The following is a 27,491-nucleotide window of genomic DNA, read 5'->3' as shown; positions in this document are numbered from 1 at the left end:
CTCATCATACTAAAATGTCTTATTATATATTTTCAATTGTATATATTTAAGGTGTACAACTTGATAGTTTGAAATACATATACAATCCTTACTGCTCATTATCTTCCTCTTTCCTTGTATTCTGTCCTTCTTGCCCCCTCCCAGTACATCCCTTCCTCCCCAACCCTTCTCTAACCTGAGATTTCCTGCACATCCATTAAGGCACAACTCGAAGGTGGCCTCTTCCAACAGTTTACTTTGATCCCTAAGTTGGAATTTATTGCAGAAAAGGAGGGGTTACCTTTGTTCCCATAGCAATGTGTGTATGTGTGCCCTGATTTTAGAGTTTACCGTATTGTGTTACATAACTACTTGCCATTCATTGCTTTCCTCTAAAAGATGATAAACTCCAAGGGCAAGAACAACATATCATTAATCCCCAAGCTGGCTAAAAAGTAAGTTCTTAATAAATATTTATTTGTTTAATCGAAATCCATTGGCTTGAATTTTATTAAACATCGAATATAAAGAACAATTCTGCAATATTTAAAGAGCATGAAAATTTAATTGTTTTTTTTTTCTTATGCTATAAGTATTTGATCATTACTATTCGTCTATCTTTAAAGGTTAAAGAGAAGGAAACCACAGTAAATTTCCATTCATACTAAAAATTAGAGTTCATTCTTCCTACTTGTTCTTATTACACACAAAGAGGGGAAAGACCCCACATCTGGGATTCTCAGGCGCTCCCTTGGCTCACCTCCAGCTATAATTGTCTTTGGAAATGCTCTGCACCAGTGGCCGGTTGCCAACAGCGCACACCGCTGTGGACACGACCATCGTGCCCTTGGCTGGCACCGGCCACATTCGCCAGCACCTCAGGGAAAGGCCAATGGAGACGATGCTGCTGCCAGATCTTACCTAAGAAATCGCTTTCACAGTGGGTCATTTATTATTTACGAGGTGATCCGAAAACAGTCCTCAAGACATGGGTGTAGAGAAGAATCTCTAAAAAGCTGACCCATTTTGCACATGAGCTGGACGAGCTCTCCAGATCATCTCCCCACCCCACATTAGACAGAGAATGCCAGGTGTGTACAACTTACATTTCTTTTTCTATGACGTGATTTTATATTTGCAAAGACAGAAAAGGCAGAAGCCTATTTAAGCTAGCTATAATGAAGAGCTGCAAACGTTTCTAGATGCCTCAAAACCCGAGGGCTTTCAGGGAAACGGTTCCCATAAATAAATGTTCCGAGATGAGGAATGAGAACTACAATACTCCATTAGTTTTGGTCCTGAGTTAATTCTAGAAGAAATTTCTCCTTGGACTGAATGTGGGAAGGTCATATTCGTCTTGTAGCCTGATGGTTTTGGGGATCCGTCTAGGTCACCTCTGTTGGGTGGTCATGGATAATATAAATGCAAAACAATTGAAAAACAGAACTGTCTCTAAAATAAACAACTAATCATCTAATGATCTATTAGTGCACTATCATATCCAAATTAGCCTAGATTTATAAGCATCTTTGCACATGAACATACATTTTTTTAAAAAAAATCTGAAACTCTAATGCGTGAGCTAACACTAAAAGGAATACAATTAAATTTAAACTGCATAGAAATGAATATAAAACTTGTAATAAGACTTTTGATAAATTTCAGAAGATAGAAAAATATGCATAACCACTAATGAGAAAAGGAGTGAAAAATAAATAACTGTTTTTGACACTGAGATAGTTGAATATGCAATGTCTTTGGTACCTTGTAAATCTAGATAATAAAATGTGATTATGCTATGCATTTTTATGGCTCCTGTCACCAAGGTACCTAAGCTCTTGGGAGAGATTTTACTTATTTTAAAGCATTTATTCAGCTTGATTCACACCCCTGTGCTTCAGGGATTCTGCATTCTTCAGCGAGAGAGAAACTTATACATTCCCCTTTCCCAAATCTCCCTCTGCTCTCAGGTTTGTGGATGCTAACGTCAGAGTGCAGATTCTGATAAGCAAGGACACAGATTACAGCTCCCGAGCCTATCTGGAAGCAAGAGTGCTGTCGAATGACGTGGACAGTCAGATAAATTAATAAGGATTCCTCTAGCCGAGGACATTCACATGGATTTAGCCAGAGTATCTCAGAGGGTCACCCCCTCTCGTGTCTTCAACTGCTATCTGCACATATGCGCTCAAATCTCTCACCCGGGCTCCAGTCCACGTTTCTCACCCCACTCAGATACATTCCACTGTCTTTCCTTACTCAACACACTCCTAGACAGGACTCTAACTCCTCCTCAAACACACTCCCGTTCCCAATTCCTCCGCAATCCTAGCTCCCAGATCAGAAAGAACAAGGAAATCCTTCGTTTCACACAGAACTTGGAGAGTTATGTCTTGCTGGAGTGGGCAGGGTGTATACTTGGGAGAAAGAGACTGGGATAGGTTTTAGGTGGTAAGCTGTGTTCGTTATTGCTTAGTGCCTCCTGGTGGCTGGTGAGGCAACAGCGAGGGGCTGGAGCCCAGCAGTCCAAGAAGGCTCAATTGCCAGGAAGAGTGAAGCCAGGATTCCAGTCACCAAGTATTTCAGAGCTCAGAGGAAAGAAGAATCAAACCTAGGACAAAGCTCATTCAGAGGCGGAGAAAATGACCAAATGTGGAGCTGCAGAACAGAGCCTACTGCCCGAGCAGGAACCAGAAAGGGGCCAAGGTCTCTGGGAAGATGAGAGCAGGAGTGCATGGGAAAGACCTTATGACAGACCAAGTGCGAAGAAGGAAGAGAGAGGAGGAGTGGCGAGCCGCAGGTCTTTCAGGCCAGCTAGTTGTCTCTAGCAGAAATAATCCTCCATTTGACGCAAAGGTCCAGCACTTTTTACTCGATCTCACTCAGTGTGATAAGAGACTGCAAGATCCTGACACTCTGTTTTGAGAAAAGATAGCTTACGGCATCTGTGGCATGCCTGCCGGCGATGGCCTATGAGCTTGTGGACAGAGTTGTGAAGAGAGATTTGCCAAAAGACAAAGAAGGTCGACTGTGCCCTCTCTACCCAGCAGGTAGCAGTAATGAATAAATGAAAACTGTAGATGGTTCTCAGCCACAGCTCTATATTCATTAAATTTTATCAGTTCCCTCTTGGGATTTGTCCTACAGCTTCACTCATCATCCTTAATCTCGGCCTGGATCATTCCATACAGAATCTCCATGATGGTCTATGAGTCCAAGTAGCCCTCAGATGTGGGGAAATGGGCTCAATTTCACTCAAAATAAGAGAAAAAAGTTTAACTATGCTGAGATTCCATTTCTCACTTGTTGTATTGCGGAAAATTTTAAACTTCACCAATTCTCTGTTGATGAGACTGTGAAGAAACAGGCACTTTCACGTTGTTGGTGAGAGTGTAAAATAGCACAGTCCAATGTAAGGGAATTTGGCAACATCCAATAATCCTTGATCGCATAGCAATCCCACTCATAGCAATTTATCCTGAAAATACATCTCCAACAATATGTGAAAACGTAAATGTGAGGTTATTAATTGAGGAATTATTTGGGACACCAAAAGTATTGGAAACAACCCTTGATGCCCATCCATTAAAAAAAAAAATGGATAAACAAAGGTACTTATAGACAAGGGAGGAACATGCTGCTGTAAAAAAAAAAAAAAAATGAAGACAATACCTATGAACCCATGATTATAGGTTACACCGTGAAGTGAAAGAGGCAAGACACACACACACACACACACACACACACACAGTATGGCAACTTTGTATTTGAAAGAAAGGGTAATAAGAATATATATGTATATATGTATGTATGTATGTATGCGCAAAAAGAAACAGGGAAGTTAAACCAGAAACCTATGCATTCAGTTGCCCATAAAGAAAGGGGAAAATGGGTTGGAAAAGAGATATCTCTAAGAACACTTTATACTTAGCTGTGACTTTTGAGCTCTATTTAAAATAATCAACAAATATGGGGGGGGGGGAACCAAAATGTAATACAAATAGAAATGAATGTGCCTGTGTGTCAGCTGATAGCACAACCACACAGAAAAAAAAATCTGGGCGACTTTTGAACATAGCCCTCCTTGCACCCTCAGTGGAATCCTAAGGGCAAAAAAAAAAAAAAAAAAAAAAAAAAACCCAGCAAAGAAATCTTGTCCTAACTAACTACACTTATTGTGGGTAGTGGTATCAGTGGAGTTATTTGGAGTGAGTGAGTAAAAATAGGGAAGTTTCTGGGAACCAGAATTCTCAATATGGGAAAAGGAGATGTCAATATGCAATGAGGGAAGACAAGGAAGAGCCCTGAGGTGCATAATTTGCTTTGCATTGGAGTTATTAGTATTATCTTATAATGCTTTTTAAAAATACATACTTCCTAGCTCTGTCCACTGAGAGGGCCAGGAGTGCGCGCATGCGCGCGCGCGCACACACATGCACACACACTCTCACACAGAAATAGATGTGGTTTTATATGGATATAGCTGTAGATATACAAATACACAGAGGTATAAATATAGAAAAACGAAAAAGCAAATAGAACAAAATGTTAACAGTCAGTGAATCTAGGTGAAGGGTATATGAGTATTCAGTGTACTTGCAGTTTCTCTGAGGGTTTGTGATAGTTCAAAATAAAAGCCTAGGGAAAAAATATTTTGTCTCAATCACTGCCTCCCGTCTGACTACATTTCAGCTGTCCTTCTTTGGACTTTTTCTGGCTCTGATTTATCTCTCTTGAGAGCTGGTAACCAGACGTAGGCACGCCAGCCTGTAAGTCAGGGTGAGATGGTGTCGACCCTGTTTTATACACTCTTTGGTAGGATGCAGTAGCACCGACGGGATCAGATTTCTAGGAACTGACTCTCATGACTCCTCAGGCTCTTGTCAAGGTTGGAGTCAAAGTTCAGAGTCCTCATACGCGAACTACTTCAACTGCTAATTCAAAGGAACATTAAAACTTGTTGGCTATTTTTCTGCCCACCCACATGAACTCATGAGATCTTTCTATAGACTATCTCCAGGCTTTAGATTCTTCACAATGTCGAAGTTAGTATTGCTGACACAATCAACAACTATTCTCCGAGCATCAGGCACTGGTTAGCACTGAAGGAACAGTAGTGGAAATAGACAAAAGTTTCAACATAATAGAGTTTGCGTTCAGGGATGGTGGATAGACGAGAGCAAACGAGTAAGTAAACACAGAGTGTTTCAGTTGGTGATAAAATCTACAGAACAAAGCAGGCAAGAAGGATGAAGACTGAGGTGGCAGTTGGGGAGTGGTTTGCCAGTTTTTAAATCGGGCAGCCAGGGAAGGCTTCTTTGCAAAAGTGACATTTAAGCAAACACTGGAGAGATGAAAAGGTAAGCCACAGTGATATCTGGGGGGAAGGACTTGCCTGGAAGTGCAAGTATCCTGTGGTGGGAGCTATCTGGGCTGTCGGAAAAACGGTAAGCTAGCAGGAGCTGGAGCTAGGTGGCCACAAGTAAGGAAGAAGGAGACCAGGCTGAGAGGTGGGGGCAGATGGAATTATTGAGCCTTGTAGGTCACCTCTAGGTCACTGTTGGCCTTTGACCTTGACTTGAAGTGAGACAGAAGCCTTGGGAGGGTCCCGGGCAGAGGAATAATGTAATCTGACTCACATTTTTAAAGTCTTCACTAAAGCAAAACTATTTCTCTGTGTTTTCCCTTTCAGATAATGTTTAAGTTGATTCTCAAACGGGTCCCTGAGGAAGCCTTTTTATTTCTTCACTTTTTTCCTGTCTCCAGCTAACATGACAGCCGTTATTCTTCAAATAACAGCTAAAGCTATACCACCAAAGAGCCATCATAATTCTGTCATGGGGTCTGAAAGGAGTATTGGCCACTGGTGGGTTATTTACATCTTTGAAGATGTAAATAACATGAGATTAGAGGAAATGGAGAAGTTAGAATCAGTGTGGGTGACAAAGAGCCCAAGAGGCCAAGCCTTATGCGAGGGTCAAGATGCATGCTCAGGGGTGGAGAGACAATACGATGGGAGCACACTGGGACTCCGGAGCTGCCTAGCAGGGCAGAGAACCAGATGAGAATATCCAATGCCCCATCACAGAGTTGTTAAAATTGTAGCAGCAGGTGAGTAATTGGGAGAGGCACGCTGCAGTCCTCAGTCATTACCGCTTAGAATCTGCCAGAGGAGTCTTGTTTTCCATTCCCTGAAACCACTCTCCTGGGCATAAACTTTGTGGTGTTTTGTCAGTGAGCCAGAGGCAATGACCATCCAGAGGAGAATCTGAGCTGGGCCTTCTTGGAGCCCTCTCTGTGGAGCTGGGTGGTCCTATTCTCAGGTGGGGGCCTCTAGAGAGGTGAAGGGTGAGACCTCATCCAAAGGAAGGGTCCTAGAAAGGCCTTGGGACCTGCACATGTTGCTTGTCTCTTCACTCACTGCCTCTTACCTCGCGCTGAGCTGTGACTCCCCACACCCCCATCCCAGCCTTTCCTTCCAGACTCTGCATCTGTGCCTTGTGCTCACACTGCATTGTGCCCACCACGGGCGTTTTATGACAAGGCTGCAGGAAAACAAATAAGGGAGAGGGATCATGAAAGAGAGGATCAAGCAGAAATAAAATTCCTCATCCTCCTCTCTCTAACCTCCTGACTTTTTAGATTCTACCTATAACTATTATTTGTAATGGATTTTTTTTTTTTGAGGTAAGAGACAAAGAGCTGGGAGATGACTGTCCTGTCAGTGGAGAGCATGAGTACCAATAACGTGACAGAGGAGAAGTAATCAACGCATAAATTAGAGTTTTAACATTGTCATAAACTCCAAGCATCAGGATTCAGCGAGGGGAGAGCAGCCAAGATATGACAAAGTTGTAATTAGGTGACAGGAAGTGACATTATTTTTCACAATAAAATAAAAAGAAGGGAAAGGAGAGAAATTAAGAGAGAAAATGAAATGCACGGTCTTCGCCAGGCTGAGTTACAAATGACTTCTTCGAATTAAAAAATACCAGGAACTTACGTGATATCAGCATTAGGGTGAAGCCCAAAGACTTCAGGATTATCTAGGGAGGGCAGTGACTGGATGTATTCAAAATACTGGTCCAAGGTTTTGCACAAGGGGATTTTATATCCAGTATAAAAAGAGAACGATGGTTCAAACATCTTCTCACTGAACCAGACCTATATGGGAGAGAAAATATAAGAAATAAAATCGATAAACATCTAAATGAAAACTGCTACCTCATTCCCATTTTAATAGTTTTTAATCGAGGTTGAAAGTACCTAAATAAAATCGCCAGTAGAATAATTAGAACATGGACGAATGAAAAGAGAAAAGCCATAATACAAAAAAAAATGAAGCCCAGGCCTCTGTTTAGCATGAAAGGGGGTATTTGCTAAGAGTGGAGAGAAGGGAGGCAGCCTTGCAAGCCTACTCTCTCTTTGCCCTAGGAACTTGACCCTCGGGCCTACTTTTGAAGAGGAGTAGGAACACCCTGCAGAGTGATGAGGCAACATCCACACACACGAGAGAGCACCTGGCATTTTCACTGCCTCCCTTCCCTCTGAGGTGGGGCTCGTGTCAGGGGGCTCGGCTTATGCTCACTGTGGCTCACAAGGCCAGGAACACTTATAAACGTCTGTCCTCCCACCCTGAGAGGGAGGGCTCCCTCTGTTAATTAACTTCTGTCCCTGGCCACATGAAGCAAATGTATCCAATCATCTTATTGTTCACCTTAAGGACAGCCTTTTCCCATTCCATATGAATTGATTATCTGTAATGCAACAGTGAGAGAACAAATATATGCTTGGTGTGAATAGGCTTCTTCTGAAGAAGAAAAAAATTGCGGAATGCCTATGAGCCAGATTCAAAGCAATGACTTGGGTATCTAACAGAACAATTTCCCAGTTGGAAGGGAAATGATGGGAAGACAGAAGGAGCAAAAATGCAGGCAGGATGTCTGAATCACTCGGAGGACTCAATGTGGAAAGAGATGGGGATTGTGCCTTACTTTTTGGTTAATCACACTTTCTTTAGTATCTTTCTTCCATATCCTTCTTCCTGTTCTTTTTAGGTCCAGTGATTACTCTGAATATGAAATATCCTGTGTACCGGTTCTGTCTTTTTATTTACTTGCCACACTTCTATCCTACTCAACTCCTACGCACAAGGCACTGAGCTTAGGATGGGAACAGAAAACAAAGATGAGACACACACAGTCCTTTCTTCCGGGGAGCCTGTGACCCAGTAGAGGGATAAGCCAATTACATAATAGCCACAATACAAAGTATACTAAGGTAAGAGCCAGAGGAAATAAAAATAAGCAAAGTACTGAGAAGGCTTAACACAGGGAGAAAGAATAGCCAGATGGATGTTAGGTAAGCCTTCATCTAGGAGGTGATTTTGGAGATAAAACCTTGAAGCACAGGATTTTGACAACAAAACTTGTGATTGAGGAGACCACACAAGCAAAGGCATATAGAATAACTCATGCAAAAATATGAGGCGGGTTGGGGAAATGATGATGTCTAGGGTAAATATCACATGTTGGTAAGAGATAGGTAAAGTAAGGTCATATTATGAATGACTATGGATGTCAGGGTGATGACTGAGGGTAATTTAAGAAATGGGCAGCAGTTAAAAGCTATTAAAGAGAACAGTTCTGTGACCACGGTCATTCATCAGAAAGATTACATGTTTGGTGACATGGATAATTAGCGAGGTGAAGGCACATAAGCGACAGATGGCCACAGTGAGTTGTGTTGCTAGCTGATACATATCTACAAAAGAAAATTGAAATTTCTTCCTGTCTTCCCATTACTTATATGCACACAAATAGCTGGATTCGCAAACACACAAACAGCCAAGTTTCACCCAATTGGGAGGACATCTAGGGGATAGAGTCAAAATACAGAATATGAAGTCTACTTGGAAACACTCTTGGAGACACTAGAAGGTACCTTACAAAGATGAGCAGTCGCACTCCGAAGTCAAGAAATAAGGCTCTATGACTGTTGGTTTTAGCAACAGCATAAGATGCCAAGAATAGGAAAAACAAACAGAGGTTCATAGATAAGCCCCAAATTGAAAGTCCTAAGAATGTGGGATCCAATTCGAAGGCTTGGTATATGATACAATTAAACTGACTCTCGCTCAGGCAACTCTAGACAACAAGGTTAGGGTAGAGTAGCGACAAAGAGGTTAGGTCAGCTGGTTGGAAGATAAGACTAAGGCTGAAACTGAGATATCTTGTTTTTCTCCTCTGAACGTCAGATAAAGAGGTGTTTATTATATACCTTTATTTTATTATTCTCATGATTCTAGGCCCCTTTTATGCAGGTTTTTCCCCATTCAGCTCCGATATCCACCCCCAGTCTCCTTTCCTCTGAGGGCATCTATTTAAATGTACTTGATATATGTCCATGAATATGTATTTATCCTTGTAAAATATACATGTATTACTTTATGGATCTGATTTGATTTTTTTTTAAAGCTCTATGTGTGACGTCACATGGATCATTTCTCCCAAACGCTGCATTGTATTCCACAATAAGCATCTACGACATTTAACTCATCTATTCCCTCGTGACAGACTCCTAGGTTGCTTTCAACTTCCCCCACAAAATATCACTGTGACAGTTTTATACACATCCATTTGTGGACTCTTTCTAGAAATGTTCTGGAATGTATCTACCCAGGATACTTAATTTCAGTAAATTTTGCCCAGTTGCTTTCCAGGAGGTCTGCACCAGTTTAACCTCCAGCAGCTAGGCTCCCGCCTACACATATTCTCCCCAGCACTTAACCATCATCCACCTTCCTCCACATATAGCTTCAAGAAAAATTTGCAAGAGTAAGTACAGATTGAAATAAATATCAGTTTTATGGTCAACCCCCAGTTTACCAAGATACCTCAAAAGCTTAAGCTTTTAACTTAGTTCAGGTTTTGATTGTTGAGGTTTTAATTTTGTTTAGGGGAAAAAAAATCATTGAAGCAGAGAATTACCAATATAGATTCTAATACGAGGAATTCAAATGACTATAAAACACCGACGTATCTGATTTTCTCCCACTTAGGCAATGTATATTGTATCTTTAACATGTAAAAATGTTAAGAAGAGTTTGAGTTTGGTTGGTTATTTATACTATTCATCCTTGATGTAAAAGCCATAATTGCTAAGGAATAATGTTCTCTAGAAAATGTTTACCAATGTGACATATGTGGATTTGACTGGGCACAGAGGGAAAAATGAACACTTCATCAATTTTCAATTGTCTGTCTTAATGGAAGGAATGAGAAAACTCAAATTAAGTTCATTTTCCAATCACTTATTTGGAGTTTGAAATCACTGTGCCCTCAGAGGAAGAGCCAGGAAAATTATATCTAGTGTTTTTCTTTGAGGAGGGGAGGTAGGGAGAAGCCCTGGACCGGGGCAGCTCATCCATACAGAAGATTCACAGACCACTGAGGGCTGACCGCTGTTCTGCTCTGGATTACAAGCAGATTGCCAGTCAATTTGGTTGGGTTTTAGTTTTGGTTTTGTTTTGTTGGCTGATTGTTTGCAGTATCCTGGCTCTATACTTCCCCTTCCCCTCGCTTAAGTTTGGCTTACCTATTGCAAACAACGAATACTCTTGTTTAAAAGGAAAATGCAGTAAAATGGGTTTCTATGCTTTTTTCCCCCAAAATTCACTTACTCTAGCAAAGCAATTAAGTAGACGTTTATCAAAGTCATCTGTCACTCTGCCTCCATATTGTACTTCTCCAATCATGTACCGAACTGTACTCCATGAGACACCCTTTATTAAAAACAAAAAAAAAATTATTCATTGTCAATCCAAACATTTCAGGTCCATCCTAGATGAAAGGTCTAGAAAAGGAAGCACAAAGCTAGCTGCATTTCAAACTACTCATTATGTTATATTAATAACTCTTTTGCTATTACATGGCTGGAACTGCTATGGTTTGTTCACCAAAGAAAAATCTACAACATTAACATCAGTAAATATATTGTTCACTGATTACTTAAAAAGGAGGGGAAAAAAACCCTTATTTTTCACTCTGCGGATATAATCACCTATAATGCTCATTACAGTAATGCCAAGTTGTTAGAGAAGAAAAAAGTCGTGTTCAGTGAAGAAAAGAGAAAAATCAAGTAAGCAGCATTTTAATATGCTTTCTTAGTAATATGTCTTCTGAATCAGTATGAGAACAACTAGAAAATTACTCATTCACAAGATTTCTCTGCAGTGATATCTTTTGGTGTCTCATCTGTGAGCTACAACTACATCAAAGTATTTATTAATTTCCATAGCAACTTTATACTAGTATTTTACATATTAATAGTTTAAAAAAAAACACTCATACTTTTGAGGTAGGAGAAGTAACGATGCTTGATTTTTCTTTCTCTTGGTTATAATTTTACTTTTCAGCTTTGTTGCCTTTCAAAGGAACCATTTCAAGATAACTGTTATTTGTATATACCAAAACGATAATCACAGAATATGAACCCATGTGATATAATTTTTCATCAAAATATCATACTCAACTTATTACCTCTTTGTAACTTCAAGGAAAAATAATGATTTGATTCTAGGTTTCCCACCTGCCCACATAAAAACTCATCAGGGGTTACCCATCACCACTCTGATTCTACAGCATCTATAATTATCTTCAAGATCTACTAGGAGGAGAGAGGGAGGGAGAGACAGTAGGAAACTGGCATTTCCTGAGCCCTTATTATACACTGTGTACTGCATGTTCACAAATGCTAACCCATTTATTCCTTACAGAAAACATGACCATTTTATAATTGAGGAAAAAGGCTCTGAGAGGCTCATTAACTTGCTCAAGATCATAGATAAAACACATTTCCAACACTTTATAACACAAAGCTGGTTTGTGTTCTTAATTCTGTGATCTCGAGGAAGTCCTTATTCCCTCTTATCTATTACCTCATCAGTAAAAGGGGGATAATAGTAATGCCTTCTGTATCTACCTCACAGAGTTGTGAAAATAAAAATGAAATCCTGCCTACGTGAGCACTTTGAAAACTGTGAGGTGCTACACAATGATCAGTGACCATTATTGGAAATTGTTACTAATTATATGCATAAGCTTAAACATCTGTGAAGATGTGAGTTTAGGAGAAAAATAACTTTCACATGAGCAGGGAGGTAACTTTCACTTCTGAGGAAGCACAAATGAGATGAAGAAAGAAAAGTCTGATTTAAGGTATACGTTCTCTTTAAGTGCACTGTGACTCTCGGGTGTGACGTAAGAAAGGCTGTGGTGTTTCTCAACACACTGTTTTTTCATTAGTGGTCTGCCTCCGTTGTGTATGTGTGTGGGACAGGGACAAGGGACACAAGTGTGAGGCAGAGAGTCCAAATGCACTCCTGTGGGTGGTGGCGGTGTGAGTGGAAATGGCTGGAAGGAGCACTTCCTTTCCAGGGAGGCGGGAGGACCTTGGCGAGTTTGCTGCATATCACAGATGGAAAGTGTCTGCAAAACCTTGTTTTAGGGACAGGAAAATAGGAAAAAGAAACAATTTCACTCACTTTTTTAATATCACACTCATCAAGGTGATTCTGAATAAACTGAACACTGGCTGTAAAGTCAGCGGAATTGAATTCATAGGGAATATTCCATCCTAACGGACCAAATTTGCGCCGCTCCTTAAAAAAAAACACCAAAGAAAAGTAAGTATTGAGTAAGATTGTAAAATTGTATGCAGCCAATTCCTTTTCTTTATTATCATTAAAACATAAAGTACAGTAACATTAAGGCATTATATCAAAACAAGTTGAGGCGGTCAAAGAGCAGTATACAATTCCAGATATATTAACCACTCAAAATACCATCCCAAGGCTCTATAGCCAGATGATTTACAAATTAGAGTTATTGAGTGTTTAAAAAAAGTCTAGGCCTCCCCTGCCACTCCGCCCCGCAAAATGCAGTAGGTGCTCAATAAATCTGTTGAATGAATGAATTTATTCTAAACTGGACTTCTGGAAGTTTCAAATGTTAAATATAAGAGTTTGAATTTTTGTTTTTCAAGTTGAAGCACTCAAGAACACTTAGACACCCTGCTAGTTTCACTTTGTAATCTTGCAATTTCAGATTTTGAAAACTATTTCTATTGTAAAACATGACACGTCGGCCTTAAAATTTTCACATTGCCCTCAATTTGTACTCTCCTGTGAAACACTGGCTAACTCTTTCAAATTGCAAAATTACACATAATAATCAAACTGATCTCAGCTTACATGATCAATTGCCTTGAAATTCTGGAAACCGTCTTAAAGTTATGTGTTAGAAATGACATTTCCAGGCTCCAATCACCTAGCAAACCATACAGATGAGCTGAAATGTTGCTAGACTACCAGCTATCCCTGCCCCAGAGCACAAAGGATCTCTAAGGAAGGTCCAGTGATTGCTTCTGGTTAGCTCCTGGGCCTTCAAACCCAGTGCCTGAGGAGAGAACTCGTGTGGAGAGTAGAATCCCTATGTGTCTATGGAAAGACGTAATCTCTTTCTCTCTAAATATATACTCTTCTCTCTCTTTTCTGTTTTCTCCAACGCCACACACACACACACACACACACACACATAGAGTTTTCACAGACCATTCCAATCCTTCTTACTTCAGCTGCTTCATGCTTTAGATCCTGAAAAATACTACCATTTAAAGGAATCTAAACGAATTTTAGTTTAGACAAGTTCATGGACAAGTCAGAGAAGAAATTCAAAAGGTAAGAAGGTTTTAATTACTGATTTCCAGGATATGCTTTTAAAATATTAAGTAAATCATGAAAATTAATTTGGGTCCAGGTGTCTGACCCTGAGAGATCAGACTGAGGGCAAGCATCTAACTCTTAAAAATGTCCACTACCGTTACTTCTAGACCTGTACTCCTTTAGGTTAGGTCGTCAGGCATCAGACATTTGTACGGTGTGACTGCCACCCCTATCCCTTAGCTAATTCCATCTAAGGTAGACAACCAGCTCAGGAAGAGCCAACAGGATTCCTTCTCCCAGGAATTTGGATATAGGGTGCAGAATTGCTATTGGAGTTTATCCTAGTCAGAGCTTAACTAGGGTGACTTATAAACTTGAGAGCTATGAAGCATCCTCTTCCACATAAGAAGGTAAGAAGGAAAGAAGGAGTAGAGGTGTGGCCTCAACAGGAGGAGGGACGTGTAGTGTTAGCTCAGGTGCAGGAAGGGGAACATTGGCTTTAATGGTGTCAGCTTCTCTTGCCTGTTTTCTGCTTCCTGGTCTCAGCATTTACCTTGCCTTGATGTGTTTTTCTAGTTGTTTCATGTTGAAATATTTGGTCCTGTGACCAGGCTTTGAGCCTTGACAGTGAAAAACGTGTCTCCTTTTTGTGTCTCCCTTTTCGTACCCGTATCTTGGGGTAAGGATCATAGCTGTCTGATGAACATTCATCAATAATTAGAATGAACTGATAATTAGAACGAAAGGTATTTTCCTCTCACCCTCTTGGGGTAAATTCCAAGGCTGCCACGGGGTTTTGAATTCCTTAAGTAGATCTCAGAAACATTGAGGTGAGCCTCCTTCAGGTTATTCTAGGAGCAAGGGTGGGTTGGGAGGGTCTATGGAATATTAATGTGAAAATGCATCTGGCTAACCCTTGAGTCCCTAGAATTTCTTCCATCTTGAAGTCTTCAAAGAGAGGAATGCTAACTACTTATTGGTGAAATGCAAATGTTTTCTCATTTTTCTTAAAAAAAAAAAACATAATCAAATCTAAAATAGTTTTACCTATGCCTGACTTAATTTTTAAAATTCGCTGTTCAATTAGACAGGAGACTGAATGAAGAATAACTCTTTCCTTCCAATTACTGAAGCTGCTTAAATTGGCTCTATGGAAACACTCTCATTTATATGCACTGAGCAACTGTAATTCAGTTGCTCCTTAAAATGCGATCTTTGAAAATTGCCACAAATGCTGAGATTTGCCTTGCTTTGCCTTGTATTGTGTTACTTACCATAAATTTTTATTTAAAGCATTCACTTTTTAGGTTGGTTCACTAAAGTCATAGACTGTTAACTCATCTCGGAAAATAAAACCCAAATTTTGGTAGGTGTCTTTTCTTTCACAAATGAAGTCATTTTACTTTCTTGCTTTTTTTTTTTTTTCACTTACTGAGCTCTCTAAGTGACATTAAAGAAAAAAACTCAGAATTATCACTTTGAAATATTACCAGGATCGATTCAAACCAGTGGGCCCTAAGAACTCATTTGGAAGCTCAGAAGCAGGAGGCTTTGTTAGAATTTGGAATATTTGGAATATTGAATCTCTTCAGTTCAATTAGTATTTTTGAAACTATGGGATGAGTCCTACGTGATACAAAGAACAATATTAAAATTGACTTGTTTTTAAGAAGTTTTCATTGATTTGAGAAAATAAGACTTAGAAACAAGGAAAGGACAATGTGATAGTAATATAATTAACTGTCAAAATTTAACAGATGAGAAGCCTGAGGAAGACATTCAGTGAGAGGCTTCTGGGAATAATAAAAATGAAAAACAAAACTGAAGCTGGTCTCTCCCGTAGAAGGAAGAAAAGACTGCCAGGCTTGGCAAAGGCCATGAGCAAAGACAGGAACTCAAAGCTCAAAGAAGGCTGCAGGTGAAGTCCTACAGCAGCAGAGGACAACCTGTGGTGAGGAGCTGGAACTATATGCCCAAGTGATGGTTCAGAGATGGAACGTAGACAGGTGTGAAGGTCAGAGGAGGGGGCTCACTGTGTCTTCTGCAACAGGAGTAGGGTCCACATAACACATGATGCCCTTGAGCTGGGGTGAGTCAATGGCATAAGTCAAGCCATGATTCAGTAAGAGAAATTAAGCCTGGGGAGCAGGCAGGGATTGGCTATTTCACTACTAGGTTCTGCATTCTAATGTGTGATGGACTCCAGTATGAACCCCTGCTAGCTCAGAAGCTTCAGATTATGTGATGTGAACAAATTTCCTGTTCTTTTTATCAGTGTTTACATTATGTTTGGATATAGCAAAGTACATCTGGGTTAATGTGGAGGAATCAATGAACAAATCAGGTATTTGACTATCATGTCCAGCACTAGAAAAATACACAATGTATCTAATTTAGAACAGATCTTCCTATATCAGTTGCATCTCACCTTCTAATGTTGACACTGAATCACTTGGGCATCTTACTACAATGAATAATACTCTGATTCAGCAGGCCTGGGGTAGGGCCTGAGAGCTTTCTCTTGCAAGCTCTCAGGTAATGTGGATGCTGCTGGCACAAGATTGCAATGCCCTAAAGAATTCTGGATGTTTCTATCAAGCCGGCTCTATCGTAACCAAGTAAAAGGAAATATTTAGGCAATGTTGCAGTAAATATTACTCAAATTGATTTTAAAAAATAACAGGGTTAAATATGGTTGAATTATCTGCACTCCCTATGTAGTCATAGAGCTAGATAACAGAATTTCAGAAATGGGAAAAATCTTGAAAGGCCACCTCTTTCTGCCTCTAAAAATCGCAGACTGGGAAACAGGCCCCAAGAGGGGCCTAACTTGATCAACTTCACATAGGTAATTGATTGCATAGCAAGCACTCAAGTCTAAGCCTCCTGATTCTCACTGAAGTGATCTTTCGTTCTTTCTAGCACTACTGCAATTGGATTTTAAGACACAGTTGTCACCCTTTTATTTCATAATCATGCCACTGTTTAGCTTCCCGGCCCTAGCAATGGAGATTTTTCTTTCTGTTTTAACTCAAATACAAGTCATGTGAAGTGCAGGCACAGGTCAGCCCCAAGCCTGGACTGTGGTGCTGCTGGTCTTATGTCTAACACTTTGATAATGGCCACTAAAAACATAGGCTGCCACACTGACCATATGGAAAATATCTGAATTATCTCCCCACGATAAGCATGCTAAAAGAATTGAATCATCACTACTAGAAACAGAATTATAAAATATATTATTTGAGAATTAAATAACAGAATTAAAGCAATATTTGTATTAGAATGTGATAAGGTCTAACAAAGCGAACAATTGCCGGATAAGAATGCACAAACTAGGCTCCAGTGTAATTCACAATCCAAAGGCCACAATGGGACTTACTAAAAATAACCACCCACAAAGAGTTTTACCTGATTTTAACTCTTTCAGGGTTGAGGGACAGATAAACACCAGCTGTCCCCTCTACACAGCCCTTTCTGTCGGTCAGGTTCTCTGTTGGAACCCTATAAAATAGTAGGGACAAGGAGGCTGAGAGTAAATAAGCCCAGCATTCTCTGGCTAAGCACTCAATTCCCCTCCACCTCTGGGCAGAGCAGGGAGACGGGCATCGCTCTGAGGACCACTGTGTGAATCTAAAGCAACAATGCCTGGTACAAGCCAGTTGATTCCTTTGGTCTCCACTTCAGCCTTAGGGAAAGGAGAAATGTAGGAAGGAGTAAAAGGAGCTTCTTCATCTCTCTGTGAGATCAAGGAGTGAATCAAGTGCATTAACATTATATAGCTTTCAAATACTAAACAAAATATAAAATTCAAATGTAGAACAAAGCCACACAAAATGAAAAAATTCCACGGGCAACTTACTGGGTAGCCATAAAATTATTAAATTACTATTTAAGTATACAGTAAAAGCAAATAGCAAACAAAAGACAGATAACCACTGTGACTCCTCCTCCCAAACTCCCTCCCCCCACTTTCACTAGAGGGCAGTAGGGTCAAAATATGCTTGCATCTGAAAAGCCAGTGTGGACTGACTCCTGGATCTACCACCTAAAAGTGAACTTAACCCCTCTGAGTGTTAATTCCCTAATTTCTGAAATGGTGATAAACCTACCTTAAAATGTTGTTGTTAATATTACAAGAGATGGTGTATATAACTTTCCTGGCTGGCAGAGGTACTTTGGAAACCAAGCTCTTATCTAAATAATCCGTTCGTTCAACCCACAAATATTTATTGAGCTCTGGCAATGCTGTGAGACAGGGAGAGATTCGGCAGCTACAAAAGGACAGTCTTTGCCCTTGAGAGGTTTACACTCTGTCAGGGCGGGGAAGGGGGTGAGAGGACCCGTGAAGTGAGTAAACAAGTAAATGCTAGAAAAGTGCCATGAAGGAAAAAAAGCAGAGTGAGGGGGCAGACAGTGCAAAGGCTTTACCATAAGGCGACACAGCATCATCGGCATCCCCTAAATATGCAAACCAATCTCAGGAGTTACCTGCACAGTGGAGTGTAAAAATGCTACCGTGTAAAGCATTGGCTTCCACATGGGTAAATTACTGATGTCCAGAAGATCTTGATTAATTCCAGCAAATGTTCTTTTCAAACCTGCACGTACGCCTTGGGGTGGCTCGTTAGTGAATTTGAGAGAAGTCTGTCATAAAAAAGCAAATGGTAGTTTTGTTTCTATAAATTATTATAGAGAGGGATAAAATAGAAATTACAATACGTCAAACAACAACGTGCTTATGATACATAAAATGCGGGCTGAAATCCAGCACTGTGTAAACTAATGACATTGATCAGAGCTGAAACCCGATACATTAGTACCAAGACTTGTAGCTCTCCTGTGGAACATTTGCTATATAATCTTCATGATTATAGTCAAAATTTTGGTGGTTATAGTATAAGATTTTGCAGTGCAGATGCTCTGCGGGACCAAAAAGCCCCTGCTGTGTTTCCATCTTTCAATAATGCCAATCATGCTATCTTCACTCATATAACTCACAAGAAAAAAACACTTATCTCATAGTTACAAACCTGAAGCAGTGTAATTGGAAATCGATCATGGGGCTCGGTGGTTATCCACACACGGAAAGAATCATCATTGGCTTCAGTGGTAATTATTGTGTCTAGCAATTCATCCATGAATTCCAGGCCAAGGTGACAATTTTGCAGCAATACCCAGCCACCCTGTATGCCAAAATGATTTCATCTTAATTTCTTATAACTTTTTTGCTATAATTTTAATAAAAGCAAAATGTACAAACACATTCATTTTAAACCTTTGCTTAGGGCATATGACTACTCTGTTTTGAGCATATATTTTTAATAAAATTATTATATGTCAATACAATAATTTCTTCTGCTACTGGTAGAGCTGGTTACTTGAAGTCAAGTGGATTCAAAATGATTGTATTCTGCCACGCTTAGTTCATAAGGAAACAAATTAAAATGTGCAGTCAGACTTGTATAAGTATAGTGTGTGCACCATCTAATGGTGAAAACAGGGATTTTGGAATTGAAAACTTAAATTGTCCTGCATACAGTAAATCGGAATTGACTTGCCTCCTAACCAAGTCATCCATAGTTACAAAGAAAGGTACACATTCCATCATGAAGGTTGGAGACAATGCATTTGGTGGCATTTGTTACCATAATGCTAAACCTCATTCTCTGTCATCACTCTTCCCATATGTTGCTGAAACCATAAAACTTATGAAGCGCTATCTAAATATTTGATAAAATTTTCTTTAATAATCTAAGTCACATAACCATCGCTGCTGTATGAGAAAGTACTTTATTAACCAGATAATATTTGCTACCCTTATGTAATGAGATCGGATAAATACAGCTACAAAATATTGAGCACAATAAATATATGGTAAAGTTTGTGTATTATGTCTTCTGCTGTAAAAGAAAATACAATGCAGACTGCTTAAACAACAAAGGGGACATGTTATTCTAGACACTTGGGGTGTCTAAGGGAAGATGTGGACTTCATGGTTAATTTCTGATTCCCCACTCTTCATTCTGTAATGTCAGCTTTATCCTAAACCTGGTGTCCTTCATGTGGCATTGTGGCTGCATATGTTCATGTTTTTTTTTTCCCTAATAATGCCATTAATATCAGTACTTATCACATTTTGAGAAATAGAACATGAAAATTATAAAAGCCAGTATTCCAAAGAAGGTTAATGTGAATGCAATATTTAAATTAAAAAGTTTCACTCATGGAAACTAAATAAGTTATTTAAGGCCCAAAGTTCAACTGTTAAATCACTCAATAGAATGAATCATTTGATCTGAGTAAAATAATTTATATATAATAGCTTTGGTATATACAAATTAAATACAATATATTATTGAATTTAATTAAGTGATAAAGATTAAGGCTTAGGGCACTTGAGAATTAATGACTAGCTTGAAAATTTGATGACCCAAGTAGAATTTTAGCCCATTAACCCTCTCTAGTCATTAATTCCTACGGAAAAGCTGTACGCAAGTTACTACAGACATTAGGAGATCAAAAGCTTAAAAGTAAACCAAGATCTTATTTTATTTTCATAGATGGTGCAATTTCTTGTTATAGCTGAAATTGTTATCTGCCGAGCATTTCTATAAAATTAATGTCCTGTGTATTTATTACTTGCGATGAAAAACGTATCTCAATATTCCATCCAGCTTGCAGTTTTCAATAAAATAATTATCAATATTTAAACAAAACATCCTCAAATATTTATTTGCCTGAAACTATCCATTAATGAAAAATGAAAGTCTAACTTTAACCAAAAATTGAAATTTAACTGTCTCAGTCTGTCACTTCTTAAGCTTATCTGTTGGTATTGATTATGAAATTATAAGATTGCTACAGCTGCATCCTGAGGAACCAGAAAGCATGTCTGCCACATTGTCAAAAAAAAAAAAATATAGTGAAAATAAAATAGAGCATATACGACAGAATATGGAACAAGCTTTTTGTGGAGATGTCAGGAGTAAAGTAGCTTGAGGTTTAAAATCAAAGATTACTATATATACATAAACAAAAAGGGAAAGAATGATTGAGCATCACAGGCAGAATGTTCCGAGCATCACTGTGGTGGTACTAGGTAGACCTGATGGCCAGAGGAACAATAGCAAGAATGCTGCATTAGTAGTTATCCCTTGCTACATACCTGCTGCATTGACATCTGAATCAGCTTTCGAGCATGTACTTCTTGTCCTTGCCCCATTGAGATAGTTCTGCATTCTGTAACATAGGAGAATGTTCTCTATGATAAAATATAAATTTTATAACAGCATCGGAACAAAAAATAATTGCTGAATGGTCAAGGTCTTCCGCCCTCTAAGAAAGAGCCTTTGTTATTCAAATGGGTCTGGCCTTTGGTTGCAGTAATGAGACATTAGAGCAGTAACCGGAAGAACCACCTGGAGAGGTAAGGACAGAGAAAAAGACAAGAGGCACACGCTTGGGCTTTTAGAGAGTTTGGGGGTCTTTGGAGATAATGAGAAGAAAGATTGATGGTGAGAGAGGCACCCACGATATCATCACAAGTATTCAGAGGGGAAGAAGATTTTTAAATTTCGCTATATGTTTTGATAAGAAACATTTTAGTATTTTACAGACGCTTCAGTAAAGGTTTAATTGGCTTTTTATTCTTTTAAGATGTCAGGCTTGCAATGTTTTCTGCTTGTCTGTTTTGGTTTTGCTTACTGAGATTTTCTGAGATGCAACTGGAGGCAGCTCAGCCCTAAGAGGGCTGCATTCAGGGGTAACTGCTCCTAAGATTAAATCACCACCTTGGAACTGAGTGCGAAGAGAAAGTGGAGATCACTCCGAGATCAGAAGTGTGATTATAATTCAAGGGAGAACACACTATTTAGACTCATTAGTAAATCCGATGTCCCAGGCAGAGAACCACATTTGTGTCCTGCCGTATGAATTCACTAAATTGAAGTCTATGAATCATGCTTGTGAAACCTAAATTGGAAATTAACTTTTAAGCAAGCCTCGTGGACCCAGAATTTCTGGAGTTTGAGAGGCATGAGGAAAGGAGGTCAGTAGAGACATTGTGAAGCAGCATATGCTTTTGCCCTGCTCTACTGGATGAGTCTGAATCCTCAGAAAAATGGGCTGCTGTCTCTGGGAAAACAATGAGGCTGGTTTGGGAACTGTTCATAGAAGACACAATGGACTTGAGAAATTCATGGGATGGGGAGAGAAGAATGTCAGGAACCAGAGAAGAAGTTTTCAGGATACACCATTTAAAAGGCACCCCGTGGTTAATGACTAGGTACTCCATTAAGGTTTATAGGGTGCAATGTTAGGGATTATTTGTGGACCAGGGCCACAATGAAAAAGTCTGCAATGGATGCCTGAGAGAGGAGGGAAGAGCACTGCTTGGAGAATCAGGAATTGCAATAGGCCAAGGGTTACTGAATGAAGCTGGATTCCACCTCCCACCCCTCAGGCTTAAAGTTCCATGGCTCTCTCCTGCTCAAGTGCAAACAGGTACTGCGCCCACACACTCACAAAAGGAGAAGAAAGAGGAGGTGGGACTTGAATAGGAGAGTCCTCTGGATCATACAAAGAAATAGTGAACCCTTCTTATTTTGGAAGAACACACAGATGCTCAGCGGGTCAACGGGGGAAGGCTAATACGGACAAGATGTATTAACATGTAAGAGTGAGCCACAGTCTATATCCTCTCCTTCCAACTCTTCTGAAATACACCTTCTAAAGTAAAGAGTTTTAGTTTAGGTGGCCTGAGTTTCTTATATTGAACCAGGTAAGGGGTCAAGAGGAGATTTAGAGACATCACTTCAAAATATACCCAGAATCTGACCACTCCTCGACATCTGCACTTTTATTCCTGTGGTCCAAGTGACCATCAACTTTTGCCTGGATTTTTGCAATAAACTCCTAATTGGCGACTTCACTACCACGCTTGTCCCCTGTTAGCTTTTCTTCCCACTTCAGACAGAGAGATTCTGTCAAGCCCTAAATCAGATTATGTCCATCCTCTACTCAGAAACATCTGATGGCCTTCCATTTCATTCAGAGTAAAATCCAAAATCCAATTCAAAGTTCTTACCTACAGCCTGTAAGGCCCTACACAATCTGCCCCCACTGCAGCCACACCCCCCCCACACACACACCCCTTTTCTTCTTCTCTCATCACTCTCCCCCTCATTCTTTTTTCTCCAGCTGCACCAGCCTCCTCATACACACTCCAGCCTCAGTGCTGTTCCCTTGGCCTGAAACATGTTTCCTTGACAGTTGCATTGACTCACTTCCTTCACATCTCAGGTCTTCCTCACCCTCTCAATAAGGCCTTCCCTGGCCAACCTACCTAAAACAGCACACCCACCCCCATCACTCTGCCCCTTACCCTGCTTCTTTCTTAGCATCTTACATGCTTTTCTTAGCTTATTATATACTCGCTTGCTTATCAATTATTGCCTGTTTCGCCCCCACACTAGAATGTCAGTTCCATGAGAGAGGAGTCTTAGATCATAGTGTCTTACCTAGCACCTAGACAGTGTACGGCACTCAGCAGATATTCAATAAATATTTTCTTAAACTTTTAAAATTGATATATAATTCACATATCATAAAATTATCCTTTTAATGTATACAATTCAATGTTTAGTATATTCATAAAGTTGTAGAACTATCACAACCGTTTAATCTCCGAACATTTTCACCAGCACAAAAAGGAAACCCACACTCATTAGCAGTCACTCCTCATCACCCCTTCCTACTCCGGCAACCACTAATCTACTTTCTGTCTCTATTCAAGACATTTCGTATAAATGGAATGTACAATATGTGACCTTTTGCATCTGTGTGCTTTTACTTAACCTAATATTTTCTAGGTTCATCCATGCTGTAGCACGCATCAAAACTTCATTCTTTTTTATAGCTGATTAATAATCCATTGTATGTATATACCACATTGTGTTTATCGATTCATCAGTTGATGGACATTTGAGTTGTTCCTATTTTTTGCCTAGTATGAATAATGCCACTATGAACATTCATGTGTAAGTTTTGGTGTGGGCATATTTTCAGTTCTCTTGAATATATACTTAGGAGTATATCTTTGGAGAAATGTCTATTCAAAACATTTGCTCATTCTTAAATTGGGTCATTTGACTTCTTGTTGAATTGCCAGGTGTCTTTATATATTTTGCATACTAGATCCCTATCGGATGTAAGATTTGCAAATATTTTCTCTCATTTTATAGGGTGTCTTTTTCACTTTCTTGATGATGTCCTTTGAAGCACAAAAGTTTTGAATTTTGATGAAGCCCAATTTATCTATTTTATCTTTAATTGCTTATGTTTTTGGCTTCATATCTAGAAAATTACACCTAATCCAAGGTCACAAAGATTTATACCTATATTTGCTTTTCAGAGTTTTCTAGTTTTAGCTCTTACATTTATGTCTCCGATAAATTTTGAGTTAATATTTGTATATGGTGTAATATAAAGATCAGACTTCATTTTTTAAAAAATATCAGTTTTGTTAGTGCCATTTGTTGAAAAAAAAAATTGTCCTTTCCCCCATTGAACAGTCTAGCACCCTTGTTGAAAATCAAATGACCATATAAGTAAGAGGTTATTTCTGACCCCTCAGTACTATTCCACTGATAAATATATCTACTTTATGCCAGTTTTGTACTGTCCTGATTATTGTAGCTTTGTAGTAATTTTTGAAATTGAGAAGTGTGAGTCCTATAGCTGTGATCTTCCTTTTCAAGATTGTTTTGGCTATTTTGGGTCCCATTTATTTCCATATGAATTGTAAGCTGAGCCTGTAAATTTCTACAAAAAAAGCAGCTGGGATTTTGATAGGGGTTGAGTTAAATCTGTATATCAATTTGGAGAGTTCTACCATCTTACCAACATTAAGTCTTCTGATCCGTGAACATGGAATGTTTTTTCATCTTTTTAGGTCTTCTTTAATTTTTTCCAACTATGTTTTCAATGTACAAGTCTTTCACTTCTTTGTTAAATTTATTCCTAGGTGTTTTTTAATGAAATTATAAATGGAATTGAATTTATAATTTTGATTTTGGATCCTTTTTGCTAGTGTGTAGAAAAACCATGAATTTTCAAATATTAATCTTGTATCCTACAACCTCAGTGAATTCATTTGTTAGCTCTAATAGTTTTTTGGTAAACTTCTTAGAATTTTCTCCATACAAAGTCACGTCACCTGTTAACAGAGATGGTTTTACTTCCTCTTTTCCAGTGTGGCTACCTTTTATTTCTTCTTCTAGTCTGATTGCTCTAATGCCTCTAATTCAGTGTTGAATAGAAGTGGCGAAAGCAGACACCCTTGTCTTGCCCCTGATCTTTGAGGGTAGCACCCTTAAGTATGATGTTACTTGTGAGTTTTTTGTAGGTTCCTTTTATCAGACTGAAGAAACTCCTTTTTAACCCTAATTTTTTAAGTGTTTTCATTATGAAAAACATTTTTAAATGTTTTTTTTTCCTGTAACTATTGAAGTAATTCATGTGGTTTTAGTCCTTTATTCTATTAATATGGCATACTATATTGATTAACTTTTATATGTTTAATCAACCTTTCATTTTGGGGGATAAACCCACTTGGTCATGCATGATACATAAATCTTTTTTTTACACGGTGCTAGATTTGGTTTGATAGTATTTTGTTTAGGATTTTTGCTTCTATATTCATAGTTTTTGTTTTTTCTTCCTTTGATGTCTTTGTCTGGATTCAATATCAGGGTAATGCTGGTCTCATAGAGTAAGTTTGGAAGTGTTCCCTCTTTTATTTTTTGGAAAAATTTAAGAAGAATCAGTGTTATTCTGTAAACATTTAGTAGAAATCACCAGTGAAACCATCTGGTCCTGGTATTTCCTTTGTAAGTTTTTCATTACTGAATTGATCTCTTTACTTCTTATTGGTCTATTCAGATTTTCTATTCTTGAGTCGCTTTCAGTAGCTGTCTCTTCCTAACAACTTGTCCACTTCATGTAGGTTACCTAATCTATTAGCATCTCTGTTCACAGTATTTGTTTATGTTCTTTATTAGTTTCAACAGATCAATAGTAAAGTCCCTTTTTTCATTCCTGATTTTAGTAACTTTAGCCTTCTTTTGGCCAGTTAAGCTAAAAGTTTGTCAATTGTGTTGATCTTTTCAAAGAAGATATTTCTGGTTCATTGATTCTGTTGTTTTTCTAGTCTCTATTTCCTTTTCTTTCCATTCAAATATTTATTATTTCCTTCGTTTTTCTTGCTCTGGGTTTAGTTTGCCTTTTTTTCCCCTAGTTTGTTAAGCTAAAAGGTTAAGTTATTGATTTGTAATCTGTCTTAATTTTTAACACAGGTCAATAAACATTTACTAAATTTTCTGAATGGTCTGGAAAAACTAGTTTGATTGACATTGGAAAAGTGAGAAAACTTCACATTCGAGGAGGGAAAGGGTCTCAAAGGCCAGAGTCCAGTAAGGTAAGAGGCAGTACAGGCTGAATTTCTGGAGAGGGTGGAGAAACCTGCTAGGACATCGAGAGGGGCGCTCTCAAGAGAGAGTAATGACGTTGCATTACCTGCATTACCTGCAACGTAATTACTATTTGCTGGTTTGGGATTTGGTTTAATTTTATTTTTTACTCCTTGGCTCTTTGTATTTGAGAGACTTTAGTAAGATTTCAACTGCTTTTCCATTTCTTTCCAAAATTAGACTTGTGTCTCTTTCATTTTTCCTTTCCTTTCTTTTTTTTTTTTAACTTTTTATTTCTAATTAAGCAATAAATGTTCATAGTGAAAGCCTTGGAAAATAACAGGAGCCTATAAAAAAGAAAATGAAAATCACCAGTATCTCTCCCTAGAGATCTTCGCTCTAATCTTTTTAATATGCAAAATCCGTAATCCCTTACCCTCATTTCAAAATTCAAAACACTCCAAAAACTAAGTTTTATCACAAAATCATTTTAGTGGCAAAAGCTGACCTCAATGGACATGAGGCTATTTATAGTCTTTATTTATCTGTATGAATACTAATACTTTTAACCATCATGTATTATATAATTTATAAAATACTACCTTTCTACAAGCTAAAAAATTCAAATTTCCATATCTGGCCCCAAGAGTTTTGAATAAGAGATTGTATACCTATCTATATTAAAATTTTATATATATATATTATATGTAATGTATGTGCATATTACATATATACCTACACTCATACGTGTTATTTTACACCTCTACTTCTTAACAGTAGATTGTGAGCATTTTAGTGCCATTAAATGTTATTGGAAAGCAGTCTTTAATGTTGGTACAGTGTTTCATTATGCTGATCATTCAACTGCGACCTTTTTGTATATTTAAGACATTTTCAAATTTCTCAATACTATAAATAGCACTAAATTAAACATCTTTACATATAAATCTTGATGTGTATCTCTTAATATTATCTTAGGAAAAAAATCACACATGTAGAATACTTGGGACAAAGCATACAGGCTATTTTTAAAGAGGACTCGTGATATATATAAAAAAGGACTGAAATGGAATGCTGTAATTCCTAACCCACATTTTTATCCTCATTTGTGCTTTAATTTTACATTTGGTGCTTTTGATATACAGAAGTTTTAAAACTTTATCCAAACTATCTTGTCTCTCTGGTTTTAGACTCTGGCATTATGATCAAGAAAATCTCAGCTACTCCACTAGTATATAACTATTCAATACATTCTTTTTATTCTTTTATGGATTAATTTAAACCGTTTTAAACCTTAATCAATGTAGAATTTACTTTGG

The 27,491-nt window shown here is 38.5% G+C and overlaps 1 protein-coding gene across 6 annotated transcripts in view; it reads right to left on the bottom strand.

Annotated features, from left to right (window-relative positions):
* DNAH8 (dynein axonemal heavy chain 8) overlaps positions 1-27,491 on the bottom strand; it is a 304,884-nt gene that overhangs the window by 34,926 nt on the left and 242,467 nt on the right. For all 6 annotated transcript variants that reach the window (XM_036217561.1, XM_036217559.1, XM_036217568.1 and 3 more), the window contains 6 exons: positions 20,871-20,944; positions 18,736-18,888; positions 18,194-18,349; positions 12,524-12,640; positions 10,661-10,762; positions 6,983-7,143 (listed from right to left, as the gene is read on the bottom strand). In XM_036217561.1, coding sequence (XP_036073454.1) covers positions 6,983-7,143; positions 10,661-10,762; positions 12,524-12,640; positions 18,194-18,349; positions 18,736-18,888; positions 20,871-20,944 — 763 coding nt within the window. The remainder of the gene's footprint in view (positions 1-6,982; positions 7,144-10,660; positions 10,763-12,523; positions 12,641-18,193; positions 18,350-18,735; positions 18,889-20,870; positions 20,945-27,491) is intronic.

The sequence above is a fragment of the Rousettus aegyptiacus genome, unplaced genomic scaffold, assembly GCF_014176215.1.
Source record: "Rousettus aegyptiacus isolate mRouAeg1 unplaced genomic scaffold, mRouAeg1.p scaffold_m13_p_1, whole genome shotgun sequence".
Taxonomy (NCBI): domain Eukaryota; kingdom Metazoa; phylum Chordata; class Mammalia; order Chiroptera; family Pteropodidae; genus Rousettus; species Rousettus aegyptiacus.
The sequence above is the reverse complement of the archived record's forward strand: the minus strand, read 5'-3'. Positions and strand labels throughout refer to the sequence as shown.